General features: G+C 46.0%; 1 protein-coding gene across 1 annotated transcript; it reads left to right on the plus strand.

Annotated features, from left to right (window-relative positions):
- Positions 1 to 6,418: 6,418 nt before the first annotated feature.
- On the plus strand, positions 6,419 to 7,354 carry LOC142302846 (olfactory receptor 5G26-like). The gene has a single exon (XM_075343956.1). It carries the CDS (start codon positions 6,419 to 6,421, stop codon positions 7,352 to 7,354), a length of 936 nt encoding a protein of 311 aa, XP_075200071.1.
- Positions 7,355 to 17,183: the final 9,829 nt, after the last annotated feature.

Below are 17,183 nucleotides of genomic sequence, written 5' to 3' on the forward strand. Positions count from 1 at the left end.
TGGTGGGATCGCTAGAATGTCTCAGTGTGTAAAGGGGCCTTTACTTTTCTTGCATCTCTTTATTCAGGGCTAAACATTTTTTAGAGCTCTGAGAATTTTAAACTGAAAATATCTCCCCACTTTACCAAACTTAAAATTAAAGTGGAAAAAAGGGATAAAAACAGTTACACACATTTTAATTTTTGCCTACATATTTCAATAGTCTATTTTGGCAACAATTTACCAAATCATTATAATTATGCTGTGTTTTGTTTAAGCATTACTAGGTAGTGTTTAGTGATGGGCTTCAAAGTTCGTGGTCCATACCAAAACTTAAGGGCACTTTACACGCTGCGATCTTGCTACCGATATTGCTAGCGTGGGTACCCGCCCCTGTCGGTTGTGCATCACGGGATAATCGCTGCCCGTGGCGCACAACATAGCTTACACCTGTTACACATACTTACTTTCCCTGCGACGTCGCTGTGGCTGGTGAACCGCCTCCTTTATAAGGGGGCAGTTCGTGCAGCGTTACAGCGACGTCACACGGCAGCCGTCCAATAGAAGCGGAGGGGTGGAGATGAGCGGGTGGAATATCCCGCCCACCTCCTTCCTTTCTCATTGCCGGTGGATGCAGGTAAGGAGATTTTCATTGTTCCTGCAGCGTCACACATAGCGATGTGTGATGCCGCAGGAACGACGAACAACCAGCGGCATGCACTACCAACGATATTATGAAAAGGAGTGACGTGTCAACGATCAACGATTTTTGACGTTTTTGTGCTCGTTGATCATCGCTCCTAGGTGTCACACGCTGCAATGTCGCTAACAACACCGGATGTGCGTCACTAACGATGTGACCCCGACAATATATCGTTAGCGATGTCACAGTGTGTAAAGCACCCTATAGTGTCCATACAGGGACCCCAAACAAGGGTCTGTGTTATGGTTCGAGTTCCGCCACCTGGATAAAATAAAGTTAAAAGGAAGCAAAATAGAGGTGAAAACAGGACAGTTATACTTACCAAGTCTCCTGTGTGGCTGTCACACTACTTCTGGTTCCCCTCATTAGCTCTCATGAATATTTACTGCTTTCCCCTTCCACCCTCTGTGACAGCATCTGTGATTGGTTGCAGTTAGACTGCCAGCATGCCGGTGTCAGTGCTTGGTTGCTGAATGTAAAAATAAATAAATAGAAAAATGAAGTAGGGTCTGCCCCAATTTTATAACCAGCGCAGGTAAAGCTGACTACTACAGGCAGCAGCCCCAAGCAGTGTGTGTTATCTTGGCTGTGTATCAAAATATGAGGGACCCCATGCGACTTTTTTAAAATATTTAAACAAATTTAAAAACCTGTTGTGCAGTCCCCCAATTTTGATACCCAGTCAAGATAAAGCAGACAGCTGGAGCTGGTATTCTAAGGCTGAGGAGGCCGATGGTTATTGGCCCTTCCCAGCCTAAAAATAGCAGCCTGCAGCCTCCCCAAAATTTCTGCCTCCATTAGATGCACCAATTCCAGCGCTTTACTTGGCACATCCGGATTGCCCTGTTTCAGTGCCAATCGAGGTAATATAAGGGATTAGTAACTGTTGTGATTTATCAAAAATATCACAGCGGTTATTAAGCCCAAGATTAGTAATGGGGAAGGGTCTGTCGGACCCCTATTACTAACCCTGTAAGTAAAAATATACACAAAAAACACAGAAAAATAGCTTAGCAGCTATGCAATAACTTTGCAGATGATATGTACAATATGAAGCATCTGAATGTTCTTCATTGGCTTACACTCGTGATCAAAGTTTAAACAAATTGATTTGCAGTGCTCAGCCTAAGGTCAATAATCTGAGGCTGTCAAATGAGAGACCGACTCCTCGGATCTGCAGCTTTTCTTTTGTTTAATCAGAAAGGCTTAGGGGTACTTTGCACACTACGACATCGCACGTACGATGTCGATGGGGTCAAATCGAAAGTGACGCACATTCGGCGTCACTGTCGATATCGTAGTGTGCAAATCCTTTTTGATACAATTAACGAACGCAAAAGCGTCATTATCGTATCATCGGTGTAGGGTCCGACATTTCCAAAATGCCGCTGCTGCGACGGTACGATGTTGTTCCTCGCTCCTGCGGCAGCACATATCGCTGTGTGTGAAGCCGCAGGAGCGAGGAACATCTCCTACCTGCGTTCTGCCGGCAATGCGGAAGGAAGGAGGTGGACGGAATGTTTACATCCTGCTCATCTCCGCCCCTCCGTTGCTATTGGCCGCCTGCCGTGTGACGTCGCTGTGACGCCGCACGACCCGCCCCCTTAGGAAGGAGGTGGTTCGCCGGCCAGAGCGACGTTGCAGGGCAGGTGAGTGCATGTGAAGCTGCCGTAGCGATAAAATTCGCTACGCCAGCAATCACAAGATGTCGCATGTGTGACGGGGGGGCGGGGACTATCGCACTCGACATCGCAGCATTGGCTTGCGATGTCGAGATGTCACAGTGTGCAAAGTGCCCCTTAGTGTCTTCTTTGCTGGATGACCCACATGTGGTTTCGCACCAATCCATCATACTCACTTGGCCACTGGACTGGATCATCCAAGTTTTCCAAGTCTTTTCAAGCCAAAACTACTCCCAATATAATGCTTGTAGTAATACCAATAATAATTTCTGTAATTATAGAATTAATGACTGTGTTATTTTTAGGCGTCAGAGTTAATTAGAATAATTTATTGTTTTGTTTGTCAAATGTTTATTATAGAAATCCCATCACGTCATTTCTATTTCCCTGGTGCCATCCTGGGGATGTTGTTGTGCCGAGAAGTAAAGTATAAATGTGACGGAAATGTCACTGGTGGCCTCATATCTGCCAGATCTGTCCTGGGAGGGGATCACGGTGACAGATAACCTGCGGTCATATCCTCAACTCTGCTCCAGTCCGAAAGATATTGTAAGTACAATATATGGAATCTGTCTACTCTCCCTGGCAAAAATAAATTAAGGACCACAGGTGGTTGCTTTCTAACTCAAACTATTCCCAGAGTCCTTCATGAATAACAGACATAGTTTGAAGACTGAGCATCCATATTATACTGGCTGTGCTGCTGGAACCACACATCTTCAGAGATGAACCAAAAGCCTCATATATGCCAATGTAGTTGTTAGACAAGATCAGGAGACCAGTGGTTGGGGGACGTATTGTTCTCCGGGGGCCAAATGTGTAATAGGAATTTTTTCAATCTGCTTTACGATGCTGGTTTGCATCGAAGTGTAGTAGAACTGTGTTATTCCAGGTTTGCTGACTTCTCTTTCAATGTTTTACATTAGTGATCTTAGGTACTGCATGCCATTCACTCTCTTATGATGCAAATAAAGTTATTCCCTGGGTCTCTAACTAGTGGAAAATTCAAAATTCTTTGGAAAAGATGATCACTTTTATCTTTTAGGAATCCGATTTTTAGGATTGTAGCTGATCACACTAAAATGGAGCCACAGATGTAAGGCATCTCTTTAAATGCTTCAAACGGTATAGCATATCATCCAAGGCTGTAGCCAGGCTTTCCTTCATCTGGGGTAAAGGTTCAATTAATCATCCTAGTTATGTATCTAAATACCTTGCACCTTTTCAGGCACATGCAATGTAAGCCTTCCCCTAGATACACCCCTGTTATACAGTGGGGGAAAAAGTATTTAGTCAATTGTGCAAGTTCTCTTACTTCTAAATATGAGGTCAGCCTGTAATTGACATCATAGGTGACCATAACTATGAGAGACAAAACAAGAAAATAAATCCAGAAAATCCCCGCGTCTGATTTGGAAGATTATTTTTTGCGATTTTTGGTGGAAAATAAGTATTTGGTCAATAACAAAAGCTTATCTCAATATTTTGTTATATATCGCTTGTTGGCAATGACAGAGGTCAAACATTTTCTGTAAGTCTTCAAAAAGTTGGCACACACTGTTGGTGGCATGTTGGTCCATTCCTCCATGCACATCTCCTCTAGACCAGTGATGTTTTGCACCAGTCGCTGGGCAACACGGACTTTAAACTCCCTCTAAAGGTTTTCTATTGGGTTGAGATCTGGAGACTGGCTAGGCCACTTCAGGACCTTCATACACTTCTTACAAAGCCACTACTTCATTGCCCTGGTGGTGTGCTTGGGATCATTATCATGTTGAAAGTCTCAGACACGTTTCTTCTTCAATGCCCTTGCTGATGGAAGGAGGTTTGCACTCAAAATCTCATGATACATGGCCCAATTCATACATGTACATGGATCAGTTGTTCTGGTCTTTTTGCAGAGAAACAGCCCCAAAGCATGATGTTACCACCACCATGCTTCACAGTAGGTATGGTGTGTTTTTGATGCAACTCAGCATTCTGTCTTCTCCAAACATGACGAGTTGTGTTTTCACCAAACAGTCCTACTTTGGTTTCATCACACCATATGACATTCTCCCAATACTCTTCTGGATTATCCAAATGCTCTCTAACAAACATCAGATGGGCCTGAACATGTACTGGCTTAAGCAGGGGGACACATCTGGCACTGCAGGATCTAAGTCCCTGGTGGTGTACTGTTTTACTGATGGTAGCTTTTGTTACGATGGTCCCAGCTCTATGTAGGTCATTCACTAGGTCCCCCCATGTGGTACTGGGATTTTTGCTCACTGTTCTTCTAATCATTTTGACCCCATGGAGTGAGATCTTGCGTGGAGCCCCAGATTGAGGGAGATTATCACTGGTCTTGTATGTCTTCCATTTTCTTATTTTTTCTCCCACAGTTGATTTCATCACACCAAGCTGCTTGCCTATCGCAGATTCAGTCTTCCCAGTCTGGTGCAGGGCCACAATTTTATTTCTAGTGTCCTTCGACAGCTCTTTGGTCTTCACCATAGTGGAGTTTAGAGTTTGAGGTTGTGGACAGGTGTCTTTTATACTGATAACAAGTTCAAGCAGGTGCCATTACTACAGGTAATGAGTGGAGGACAGAGGAGCCTCTTATAGAAAAAGTCACAGGTCTGTGAGAGCCAGAAATCTTGCTTATTTTAAGGTGATGAAATACTGATTTTTCACCTTAATTTGCAAAAATATTTTGCCAAATCAGACGCGGTGATTTTATAGATTTGTTTTCTCATTTTGTCTCTCATAGTTGTGGTCACCTCTGATGTCAATTACAGGCCGACCTCATCTTTATAAGGGGGAGAACTTGCACAATTGATGGCGGACCAAATACTTTTTTTCTCCACTGTATGCCAAAAATCTACCTATTAACTATCAATGTTTAATTCTTAGACTAACGATTTTTTTTGTATAAAAGTATAAAATTAGGAGATGTTACATAATATTGCTTTTAATGAAATGGTAGTTGTACCTTATGTTACATAAATCTTATCTAACAGCATTTAGCTAATATTGTTATTATTATTATAGCACCATTTATTCCATGGCGCTTTATATGTGAAAAGGGTATACATAATAAAAACAAGTACAACAATCATGAACATTAGAAGGCAGAGGCTGGTACAGAGGGAGAGAGGACCCTGCCAGCGAGGGCTCACAGTCTACAGGAGGGGAGAGGACCCAGCCCATGAGGGCTCACAGTCTACAGGAGGGGAGAGGACTCTGCCCACGAGGGCTCACAGTCTACAGGAGGGGGAAGGACCCAGCCCACGAGGGCTCACAGTCTACAGGAGGGGAGAGGACTCTGCCCACGAGGGCTCACAGTCTACAGGAGGGGAGAGGACTCTGCCCACGAGGGCTCACAGTCTACAGGAGGGGAGAGGACTCTGCCCACGAGGGCTCACAGTCTACAGGAGGGGAGAGGACCCTGCCCATGAGTGCTCACAGTCAACACGGAATGGGCGAGGATACAGTAGGTGAGAGTAGAGCTGGTCATGCTGTGGTCTGGAAGAAAGAGGATTGCTGCAGGTTGTAGGTATGTCGGAAGAGGTTGGTCTTCAGGTATCTTTTTAAGGTTTTCATGGCAGGTGAGAGTTTGATATGTTGGGCTAAAGCATTTTACAGTATATGGGAGGCACGGGTGAAATCTGTATGTGATTGTGTGAAGAGGAGACAAGAAGAAACTAGTAAAAGAGTGAGGATCAAAGGTTACGTACAGGTAGGTACCGAGAGACTAGGTAATAAATGTATAGACACAGGTTGTGGATGGGTTTGTATATCATGATTAGGGTTTTGAAGATGCTCCTGTCCAGAGGGTGACAGGCCGTGCCGGGTGATGTGATGCAAGACTCGCGGGAGTCTCTCCAAAGTGTGACTCTGGCATTAAGGATATTTCCATTATTTGTTTTTTATCTGCATTGGTGAGTTGGCTCTGTGTAAGTACAGCTTTTTTTGCTTGGTAATGTTGTTACAGTATTTTATTCTCTGATCTATTTTCTTCCAGAAATGTGACATCAATCAGTATTACTTGTTTTCATTCTACTCACTGATAATGTGTGATGGCAACCAGACCGAAGTCACAGAGTTCCTGCTCCTTGGATTTAAAGGTCTATATAAATACAAATTTCTGCTCTTCATCATTTTCCTCTTTTCTTACCTGGTGATAATAAAGGGAAACCTTCTTATTATAGTGTTGGTGTCCACGAACCACAACCTGAATGTCCCAATGTTCATCTTTCTCAAGCATCTTGCTGTGGCCGACATCCTCTCAACTACGACCATTGTGCCCATGATGCTAAATATAATACTCTTCGATACGATGGAGGTTCCAGTGAGTAGCTGTATTATCCAACTTCACATGGTATTTATTTTTGGCTTCATCCAGTGTTATCTCATTGCTATAATGTCCTATGATCGTTACTTGGCCATTTGTAGCCCGATGCATTATAATTCCATAATGCAACCTCTTGTTTGCCTCAAGATGGTTCTTGGCTCCTGGTTCTTGATGTTTATTTTATCCTTTGAGATCATTTTGATTTGGCAGTTGAAATTTTGTGGTCACAGTGCCCTTGACCATTTCTTCTGTGACCTCAGATCAGTGCTTGAATTGGCTTCCTCAGACACTTACCTCTTGACTTCAGTCGATTTTGTAGTTTCTATAATTGTGGGCATTAACCCTTTTGCTTTAATTCTTATAACCTATGTCAGGATTTTCTTCAGTATAATGTCCCTTTCATCCACTGGTGGACGGGGAAAAGCCTTCTCCACCTGCAGCTCCCATCTCACCACTGTAGGTGTCTACTATGGAACCCTAATGATGGTCTACATGGCGCCAACAGATGATACTTCATTGATTATTAACAAATTTATGTCTCTTCTGTACATTGTGGTCACTCCAATGATGAATCCCATCATATACAGCCTGAGGAACAAGGAGATCAAGAGAACCATGCATCAAATGTATAAAAAACTAACAGTGTATTATTAGATACTATAACAACAATAATTGCTTGTTACATGTATTTTATGAAAAATAATATATTTTATTAAAAATTAAAGGTGCTCTCTCCATTTTACAGTGATGTGAATAATCATGACAGTACTGTAGGTAGTACTCGTTTGGATTTTAATTTTTTGCAATTCAGATAGAGCAAGAGCAAGGTTGTGTATAACAGCTACATCTAAATAATGCAAACCTGTATTATCACTATACATGATACCTAAATAATGCCACTAGGGATAGGAGAGCACTAAAATACTCGGGTGCTCGTTACTCAAGATAAGCACTTTCTAATGCTCAGGTGCTCGTCTCGATTAATGCATATAATGGAAGTAAATGGGAAATGCAAGCACCTGCAGACACTGACGGCAAACCATGGAGGTCTCTGGGGAAGGTCTGGGGAGTGAGAGACCACAACCTGAAAAGTTCTGGCTCCTAAAACCCCTGAAATACTCTGTGCTGCTGCTGGAACCTGCACTTTTCAGCTTGTAATCTACTGCAATATCTCAACATTCATTTCATGAAATACTCTGTGCTGCGGCTGGAACCTGCACTTTTCATCTTGTGATCTACTACAACATTTCAACAATCATTTCCTGAACTACCCCGTTTTGCTGGAAGATAAATCCCCTTCAACTGTGTATCTTAGTCTGTAAACAGTCACAAGATTACTATACCCTTGAAAAACTCTGTACTGCTGGATTACTCTTCTTCTTCCACTTTGAAATTTTCAGTCTGTGACCCACCCTAAGGTTAGTGCACTTCTCTAGTGAAAAGTTTTGTGCTGCTGTGAGACTCCACTTTATTGTATAGACACAGCATAATAACTAGAGATGAGCGAGCCTCTAGAGGCTCGAGTTCGATTCGGTTCGTCGAACGGAGGCCGCGTTCGAGTTCGGTTCGTCGAGCCGTTCGATGAACCTCTCGAACCCCATAGAAAACAATGGGAGGCAATCACAAACACATAAAAACATATAGAAAACACCTTCAAAGGTGTCCAAAAGGTGACAAACAACTCCCAAGACAACACAAACACATGGGAAAGTGACAAGGACATATACTCATGCGAAAACAAAACAGCTAAAAGAGGAAAAAGAGGAGACACAGATATAGGCATGGCACGCCCTTCTAAAATCATGTAAAATACAGCAAGGAGACTCCAAGCAGAGTCTCCCTTTTTTCCAAAAATTGGGCCTCACAGACACCGCTTCAATGGCATCACTTGTGCCCCAGTTGTACACTTCACAGCTAGATTTGCATCAAGCACATTACAAAATACGCCAGCCTTAACTGTCCCCAGGATGGCACCGGGGTAGGTAGCAAAGTCTTTGCTGATCCATGATTTATTCATCTTGGATCATTTTTAAAAACACAGCATGAAAGCGGACTCCAAGCAGAGTCTCCCATTTTTTTGAAAAATTGGGCCCCACAGACACCACTTCAGTGGCATCACTTGTGCCCCAGTTGTAAACTTCACAGGTACATTTGCATGAAGCACATTCCAAAATACGCCAGCCTTTACTCTCCCCAGGATGACACAGGGGTAGTAAAGTCCTGGCGGATCCATGACTTGTTCATCTTGTTGAACCTTAGTCTGTCCACATTGTCACTGGACAGACGCGTGCGCTTATCTGTCAGCACACACCCAGCAGCACTGAAGACACGTTCAGAGACAACGCTGGCTGTGGGACACGACAAGATCTCCAAGGCGTAAGTGGAGAGCTCTGGTCATTTTTCAATATTGGAAGCCCAAAATGAGCAAGGCTCCAGTTGCAAAGTCATGGCATCGATGTTCATTTGGAGATACTCCTGTATCATCCTCTCCAGCTGTTGACTATGTGTCAGACTTGTTGTCTCTTGTGGCCTTGCATTGGATAGTCTAAAAAAATTATGAAACAATTCCATAAAATTGCTGTTACCCAGCACCAGATACGGTGCTGCTGGTACTGCTTGACTGATAATGATGAGACAGTCCCATGCTTGGCAAGTTACAACTGGGAGGTTCACTCCATGCACCACTGGTGTTTGGTGGAAAAGCCGAGCTAAGATGGAGAAACAGCTTCTGCTGATACTCCTGCATACGTGCGTCCCTTTCTATGGCTGAAATTATTTCGCCAAATTTGGACTTGTACCGGGGATCTAATAGTGTGGCAACCCAGTAGTCATCATTACTTCTAATTTTGACAATACGAGGGTCATGTTGGAGGTAGTGCAGCAAGAAGGCGCTCATGTGTCTTGCTCAGCCATGCGGACCAAGTCCTCTCTGTGTTTGTGGCAGCGGGGTGATAACCGTGCTTTCTTCCTCTGACATCTCCCCCCAACCTCGTTCAACTGAAATTTGACCAAGGTCTCCCTCAACTGCTGAGTTTTCCATGTCCATCGAAAGTTCGTCCTCCATTTCTTCCTGGTCTCCTGCACCTTCCTCAACATTTTGGCTGCTATCACGCGCCCTTGTTAATCCCTCTCCCCCACCGTCCCATGCCTGCCGCCTTGGTGATGATGAACGTCTGGACCTTGGTGATGTTGTTGTCCCTTGCGCATATGAATCCTCCTGTAGTTCCTCCCCTTCCTGTTGTCCCACCCCCTGACTCCGAATAGTGTTTAGAGTGTGCTCAAGCATGTATATAACTGGAATTGTCATGCTGATAATAGCATTGTCAGCGCTAAACATATTCGTCGCCATGTCGAAACTGTGCAAAAGGGTGCATAGGTCCTTGATCTGAGACCACTCAATCAGCGTGATATGCCCCACCTCTGCATCTCGTTGGCCCAGGCTATACGTCATAACGTATTGCACCAGGGCTCGGCGGTGCTGCCACAATCGCTGTAACATGTGGAGAGTCGAATTCCAGCGTGTCGGCACATCACATTTCAGGCGATGAACCGGCAGGCCGAAAGACTTCTGGAGCGATGCAAGTCACTCAGCAGCGGTGGTTGAACGGTGCAACTGAGCAGAGGATGACCGTGCCCTGTGCAGAAGCCCATCTAGGCCGGGATAATGGGTTAAAAATTGCTGGACAGCAAGGTTCAACACGTGAGCCATACAAGGCACGTGTGTCACCTTATCCCGGTGAAGGGCCGCACCTAGGTTTGCAGCATTGTCGCACACGGCCTTACCAGGCTGCAGGTTGAGTGGAGACCACCATTTACCAAACTCAGTCTCCAGAGCTGACCACAACTCCTCCGCTGTGTGACTCTTATTTCCAGGACATTTCAAGGTAAAGACCGCCTGATGCCGTTGAGCTCTGCTGCCAGCATAGTAAGGCCGGCTTCTCACTTGCGATTTTCTCGCAGTACTGCAATGCGAGAAATTCTCGCATTGCACTCGGACACATGTTAATCAATGAGGCAGCTTTCATCTGCTATTTTTTTCTCAGTCCAAATTGGACTGAGAAAAAAGTCGCAGCATGCTTCGTTTTGGAAAGATTCTCGCGCGAGTCTCTTCAATGCAACTCTATGGGAGCGGGTAAATAAACGGATGTCACACAGACCGGCACTCACACCATCCTAGTGACATTCTTTTTTCTAAATACATTTATCGCTTGTTTCACAAAACACTGGAAATGAGTAAGGTCTCACAATGTCGGTCAATCTCTATCTCTGTCAGACGGTCTCTCCCTCTCGGTCTCTATTCTCTCTCTGTCGGTCGGTCTTTCAGTTGGTCTCTCTCTCTGTCAGTCTCTCTCTCTCTGTCCATATCGGTCTATTCCTTTCCCCTCCCTCTCTCATACTAACCGATTCCCGATCACCGGCGCGGCGCTGCACGGCTTTCACTGCTCCGGCGGCTTTTCCTCTTTTGAAAATGCTCATTATTCAATCTCGTATTCCCTGCTTTCCCCACCCAACGGTGCCTATGATTGGTTGCAGTCAGACACGCCCCCACGATGAGTGACAGCTGTCTCACTGCAACCAATCACAGCTGCCGGTGGGCGGGTCTATATCATGCAGTAAAATAAATAAATAATTAAAAAGAAACGGCATGCTGTTCCCCCCAATTTTAATACCAGCCAGGGTAAAGCCACACGGCTGAAGGCTGGTATTGTCAGGATGGGGAGCCCCACATTATGGGGAGCCAACCACCCTAACAATATCAGCCAGCCGCCGCCCGGAATAGCTGCATCCATTAGATGCGACAGTCCCGGGACTGTACCTGGCCATCCCGAATTGCCCTGGTGCAGTGGCAATCGAGGTAATAAGGAGTTAATGGCAGTAGCCCATAGCTGCCACTAAGTCCTAGATTAATCATGGCATGCGTCTCCCCGAGATACCTTCCATAATTAACCTGTAAGATTAAGAAAATTAAGACAAACACCAAAAAATGCTTTATTTGAAATAAATAACAAAAAAAACCAACCCACTTTAACCACTTTATTCAAGTCCCCAAATACCCTTCCATGTGCGACGTAATCCACAGAGATCCCTCGACGTTGTCAGCTCTGCTACATCAGAAGCTGACAGAGAGCGGTCACAGACCTTGACCGCTTTGTGAGCTCCCCGCAGCGACTGAAGTGAGTCGCGCTATCAGCGATGACATCACTCAGGTTACCCACGGCCACAGCAGAAGTCCTTCAGCTGATATCTGTGGCAGCGGGTAACCTCAGTGACGGCACCACTGATCGCGCGGCTCACCGCGGTCACTCAGGGGATTTGCGGTCACTGGTGAGACCTTCACCGGTGACCAAAAATTAGGCCATGCCACACAGAGAGAGCCGCAGGATGACAATAAAGTTGGGTGAAGTTCATCCGACTTCATTCTGATCGTGCGGCTCTGTCTGTGTCTGCTGTCAGCGGCCATTCAGCTCTGCTACATGGCTCTGTCTGTGGCTGCTGTCAGCAGCCATGTAGCAGAGCTGAATGGCAGATGACAGCTCATGAGAAAAAAAACAGATCCCATAAGCATCAAACACGCATTGCACACGCACTGCAATCATGAGAAAAATCCCAGGATCGCAGTGCAGTTGCATTGCACACTGATCTTAACGTGAACTAAAATTGGCCAATTTTTTATCATGCAACTCGGACCGATTTTACACGCATAAGTGTGTTTCCAGCATAAGGAGGTGTTCCTGATTCTTTGTGCGCAGTTACAATGCAGGTGGCCTAATAAGGCAGGCTTGAGGTGGAGGTGCAGGACCCAGACAAGGTTGAGGAGGCAGAAGCAGTGGAGGAACTTCGACATACAGAGGATTGACGCACAAGTCTTGGGGATGGCAAGACTTGTTCAGCTGACCCTTCTCCATCTGTCACCATAGTTACCCAGTGCCCAGTCAACGACATGTAATGCCCCTTTCCATGCTTACTGGTCCAAGTATCAGTGGTGAAATGCACCCGGTCACACACAGAGTTTCTCAAGGAAGCGGTGATGTTGTGTGCGACATGCTGGTGTATCGCAGGCACACCTTTCTTGGAGAAGTAGTGGTGACTGGGCATCTGGTACTGGGGCACTGCGACTGACACAAGGTCTCGAAAATCCTGTGTGTCCACCAGGCGGAAAGTCAGCATTTCGGTAGCCAAGAGCTTACAGAGGGTGAAAATTAACCTCTTAGCTTTGTCATGGCTCGGAGGAAATGGCCTTTTATTTGTCCAATTCTGAGGGACAGAGATCTGGCTACTGTGTGTAGACGGTGTTGAGTAGGGTGTCCCTGGAAAACTGCAGGTCTGTGAGGAAAGTGCAGGCGGAGACATGATGTTGCCTTCATCCAAAGTTGGTGCTCTCGATGTCTGAGAGAGCTGTACACCCACACTTGTTTCCCCTTCCAAACCAACTGACGACCTGACAAACAAACTGCCTGTTGCGGTTAAAGTGGTGGAAGGTCTGCATGGAAAAACAGGTGTGACAGCTGTCCCCACAGTCATAGAAGATGAAGAGCACGCGGAGGAACTTGAAGGGGCAGACGGTGTTTGGCCCGCTCCGCTAGGCCGCATTGCAGCACGGTGAGCTTTTCACTGGGACTTATGCTTGGTATTCATGTGACGATTCATGGAAGAAGTTGTCAAACTGGTGGGGTTTTGGCCTCTACTTATAGATTACCGACAAATTTTACAGATCACATGATTTGGGAGATCCTTTGCAAGGTCAAAAAAGGACCAGTCTAGGCAAGGCTTAGAGGCCATGCGACCTGCAGAGCCACCCAAATTTGTGCTCAGAGGCAGAGTTGTGGCTGAGGATGCAGTTGTAGACGTGCTTCCAGTACTCCGACTCTGTCCAGGAAGGCGCAAGGTAACTTCGTCGTCAGTTGCATCTTCTTCTACCACTTCTGGTGACCTCCTCGAGTGCCTGACTGTGGGTTGACAGTAAGTGGGATCTAGAACTTCATTATCAACCATTTTTGTTTGCACTTCCCTCACCCTCAGACCTAACCTCTTCCTGCCCTGACTGAATAGTTAAGTTGTCATCCCAATCTGGTATCTGCGTCTCATCGTCATCAGCATGTTCCTCATTGTCTCCACCAACAGGTGTTACAGTTTGGGAATGAGGGGCTACATTATGCTCAGAAACTTGGTCATCAGGGCCTGAATCTGACTCACAAAGCTTCTGGGCATCACTTCAAACCATTTCCTGGTCTCTACTCACTGTAGCTTGGGAGCAGACCTCTGATTCCCTGGCTATAGTGTGACTGAACAGTTCTGCTGACTCAGCCATCTCTGTTACACCATACTCCACAGGGTGGGTGGAGACTTGAGAGCTTGGAGAAAGCAAGTGCGATTGGGATGACAACTCAGAGGACTATTGTTTTTTGGATGTTGAAGTTGAGGTGGAGGAGAGGCCACTTGTTGGAGCACTTGAGATTCATTCAAGAATTTTCTTTTTTTGTGCATCATTTACCTTTGTTACCGTTGTTCGGTTCCGTAAAAAAGGGAGCACATCGATTGTCCACGGAAAGTAGTAGACATCTTACTTTTGCTGGAAGATGGCTTATCTTTAGCAGATGTTAATGTAGCTTTCCCACCTTCCTCACGGACACAAACTTTTTTTCCTTTTACAACACGCCTAATCCACTTTCCACCAGCATCTGTCCTTTTGCCACTGATTTTGTTAGCGACAAGATTGGACACTTGCAATGTGGTAGCAAAAAAGAAGAGGTGGTTTAGATTGCAGAGGTGTTCTAGCTTTATTGACAGCTGAAGGACCAACACTGACTATGACAGACAATTGTAGTATGCCCCTAACAGTGGCAGCACAGTTTGCAATTAGAATTGCGTAGCTAAATTGGACAGGTGGGTAGAGTGCCCAGGTTTTCTGTGTAGCAGGACAGGAAAGGAACACTAACTTAGTATTCCAGACACTTTTAGGATGGCACAAAAAGTGTCAGCTCTTTGGGAAAATAAAATAGCGTGGAAAAACTGGGCAGGTGGGTAGAGTGCCCGGGTTCTGTGGGTACCAGGACAGGAAAGGAACACTAACTTAGTATTCCAGAAACTTTTAGGATGGCACAAATAGTGTCCGCTCTTTGGCCAAATAAAACAGCGTGGCAAAACTGGGCAAGTGGGTGGAGTGCCCGGGTTTTGTGGGTACCAGGACAGGAAAGGAACACTAACTTAGTATTCCAGACACTTTTAGGATGGCACAAAAAGTGTCAGCTCTTTGGGCAAAAAAATTAGCGTGGCAAAACTGGGCAGGTGGGTACAGTTTCCGGGTTCTGTGGGTACCAGAACAGGAAAGGAACACTAAGTTAGTATTCCAGACACTTTTAGGATGGCACAAAAAGTGTCAGCTCTTTGGGCAAAAAAATGAGAGTGGCAAACCTGGGCAGGTGGGTACAGTGCCCGGGTTCTGTGTGTAGCAGGACAGGAAAGGAAGCCTCACTTTCTATCCCTGCTAATGAAAAAATGCAGCAAGGAATTTCCTGAGCTGAGGTAGCCAGACGCTGTTATCTAAAGCTGTACACAGCGTTTGCACGGACCTACCTAGCAGCTATGGCTATGAACGTCTGGAAATCAGCACTGAAAAAGGCTAAAATAACTAGCAGTCCCTAATCCCTAAAGTGCGGTGTAGATTGCACTATGTCTATACCGCACACAGCAGGAGTGGCAGCAGCAGCGTGAGAGGTGACTGTCACCCACACGCAGAAGGCAGATAATGGCGGCGAAGGGGAAAATTGACATATCTTATAAGGCAAGGACATGTGACATGCACAGCCTATCACACATGCCCTTGCTTGTCTGGCAAAAATCCACTTTGCTGTGTGTGTGTCTCTGATTGGCTAACATCCGCCCCACTGCACGCGCGGTTAGGAAAAAAAAAAAATGGCGATCGGAATTCTATCAGCACTGAGCAGCAGCACAGATCTAAACCGCGTCCTCCCTGCACACTATACGCTGAAATTTGATAATAGCGTGAATCACAGTGACTCACACTATTACAGTGAAAAGCCAGCTAATAACTAGCTAGGCTTTTTGGTGATCGAACCGTTCTCGAATGTAACTCGAACTGACGAGCTTTTAGCAAAATGCTCGAGTTCGTGTTCGATCTCGAACACCCCCCAAAATCACTCGAACATGAAATTGGCGAACCTCAAACATCGCTCAACTCTACCCGTCACCGATCCTGGATTCCACCTGGATACTTTAGCCTGCACGTCCCGCTGGATCCGGATCCCGTCTGCTGTTACTACTCGGCACCTGTACCCGGTTCCAGTCATTCGTCCTGCCTACGGTTCCCGTTGGACTATTAGTCATCTCCCGTACAAACTTCTGAAGGACCCGTACTCCGTACCCCTGGTATTCCGGCTACCGTGCATCTAGGCCCTCTGGAGGGGTGATCGTACAGTCCCTGTATAGAGATTAGCTCCTGGTTGCCTCTCTGGGGGAGTCCAGTGCTCAGTCCCGTGGATCCACCTCCAGGACGTTAGAGTATGCTAATAATAAACAAATGGTATTGTAAAAATTTCCTCGGAGTGTCCTAGTGTGGAATCAATTGTCCCCCATGACTTGCCTTGGTGGAAAAAAGGAATATCAGGGTGAGAATTATGTTGTCCAGACCCCTGACTGTTAGACTTTACTGTATGATAGACAGGGTGGTGGTGGGAAACAGACTGGAAGTAACACACCCCCCCAGGGCCTTGGAGTTACCCGTTACCCTACCGAGTGCATTTTCTGGGATGTCACAGAAGCAGGGCCTGGCTCTGTGACCCTGGTGGTGTCGTTTAAATGAAGTTGGGCATTATTTACAGGGGATAAAGTTTGTGACACCACCTGTAGTATGCGGCAACATGGTTGCCGCCGTTGCTTTTGTTTTCCCCTGGGGTCGATGGTGATGCAGCATAGTTGGTATCCAGGGTCCCAGGGCTGAAGACAGTGTTGTGGAGTGGCGGGTTGCAGGGCTGGAGGTGCAGGGAATAACTGGCCAACACAGGAATGCAGTCACAAGGTCTTTACTCACAGTTCAGAGTTTCAGATTATCACGTCCTGACGATCAAATGCTGCCCTTGGAGTGCTCAGTTCTGCTGTGACAGGCCCCAGCCAATCCCTGGAAAGTTTGGAAGCACAACCCAGTATACCTTTCAGTGTTTTTCTCTGGTCATCTTCCTTTGCTGGCCTTTCCCGCTTGCCCCAAGCCAAAAATACACAGAGCCCTGAGCCGGTGTCTGCTGACCCTGTGGCTTGAAGGTCTATCACTTGGCCCTATGTGGTCACCTTTTCACTGGATGTGTGCAGATGTGGCTCCAGTACTTGCAGTAGCTTTAGCCTCCGGTTTGCTTGCTCAGTCTTAAAGTTCTCTACTAATTGAGGGGCCAGTCCCCTATGTGGCCAAGTCCCTCCACACCGGAATACCAGCGTGGAAAAGAGCCACGGGTGTGGTGCACTTCTCGTGAGT

This window comes from Anomaloglossus baeobatrachus, chromosome 4, assembly GCF_048569485.1.
Source record: "Anomaloglossus baeobatrachus isolate aAnoBae1 chromosome 4, aAnoBae1.hap1, whole genome shotgun sequence".
Lineage (NCBI taxonomy): Eukaryota > Metazoa > Chordata > Amphibia > Anura > Aromobatidae > Anomaloglossus > Anomaloglossus baeobatrachus.

Coding starts and splice junctions, on each gene's coding strand:
- LOC142302846 (XM_075343956.1), top strand. CDS start 6,419: ATGTGTGATGGCAACCAGACCGAAGTCACAGAGTTCCTGCTCCTTGGA.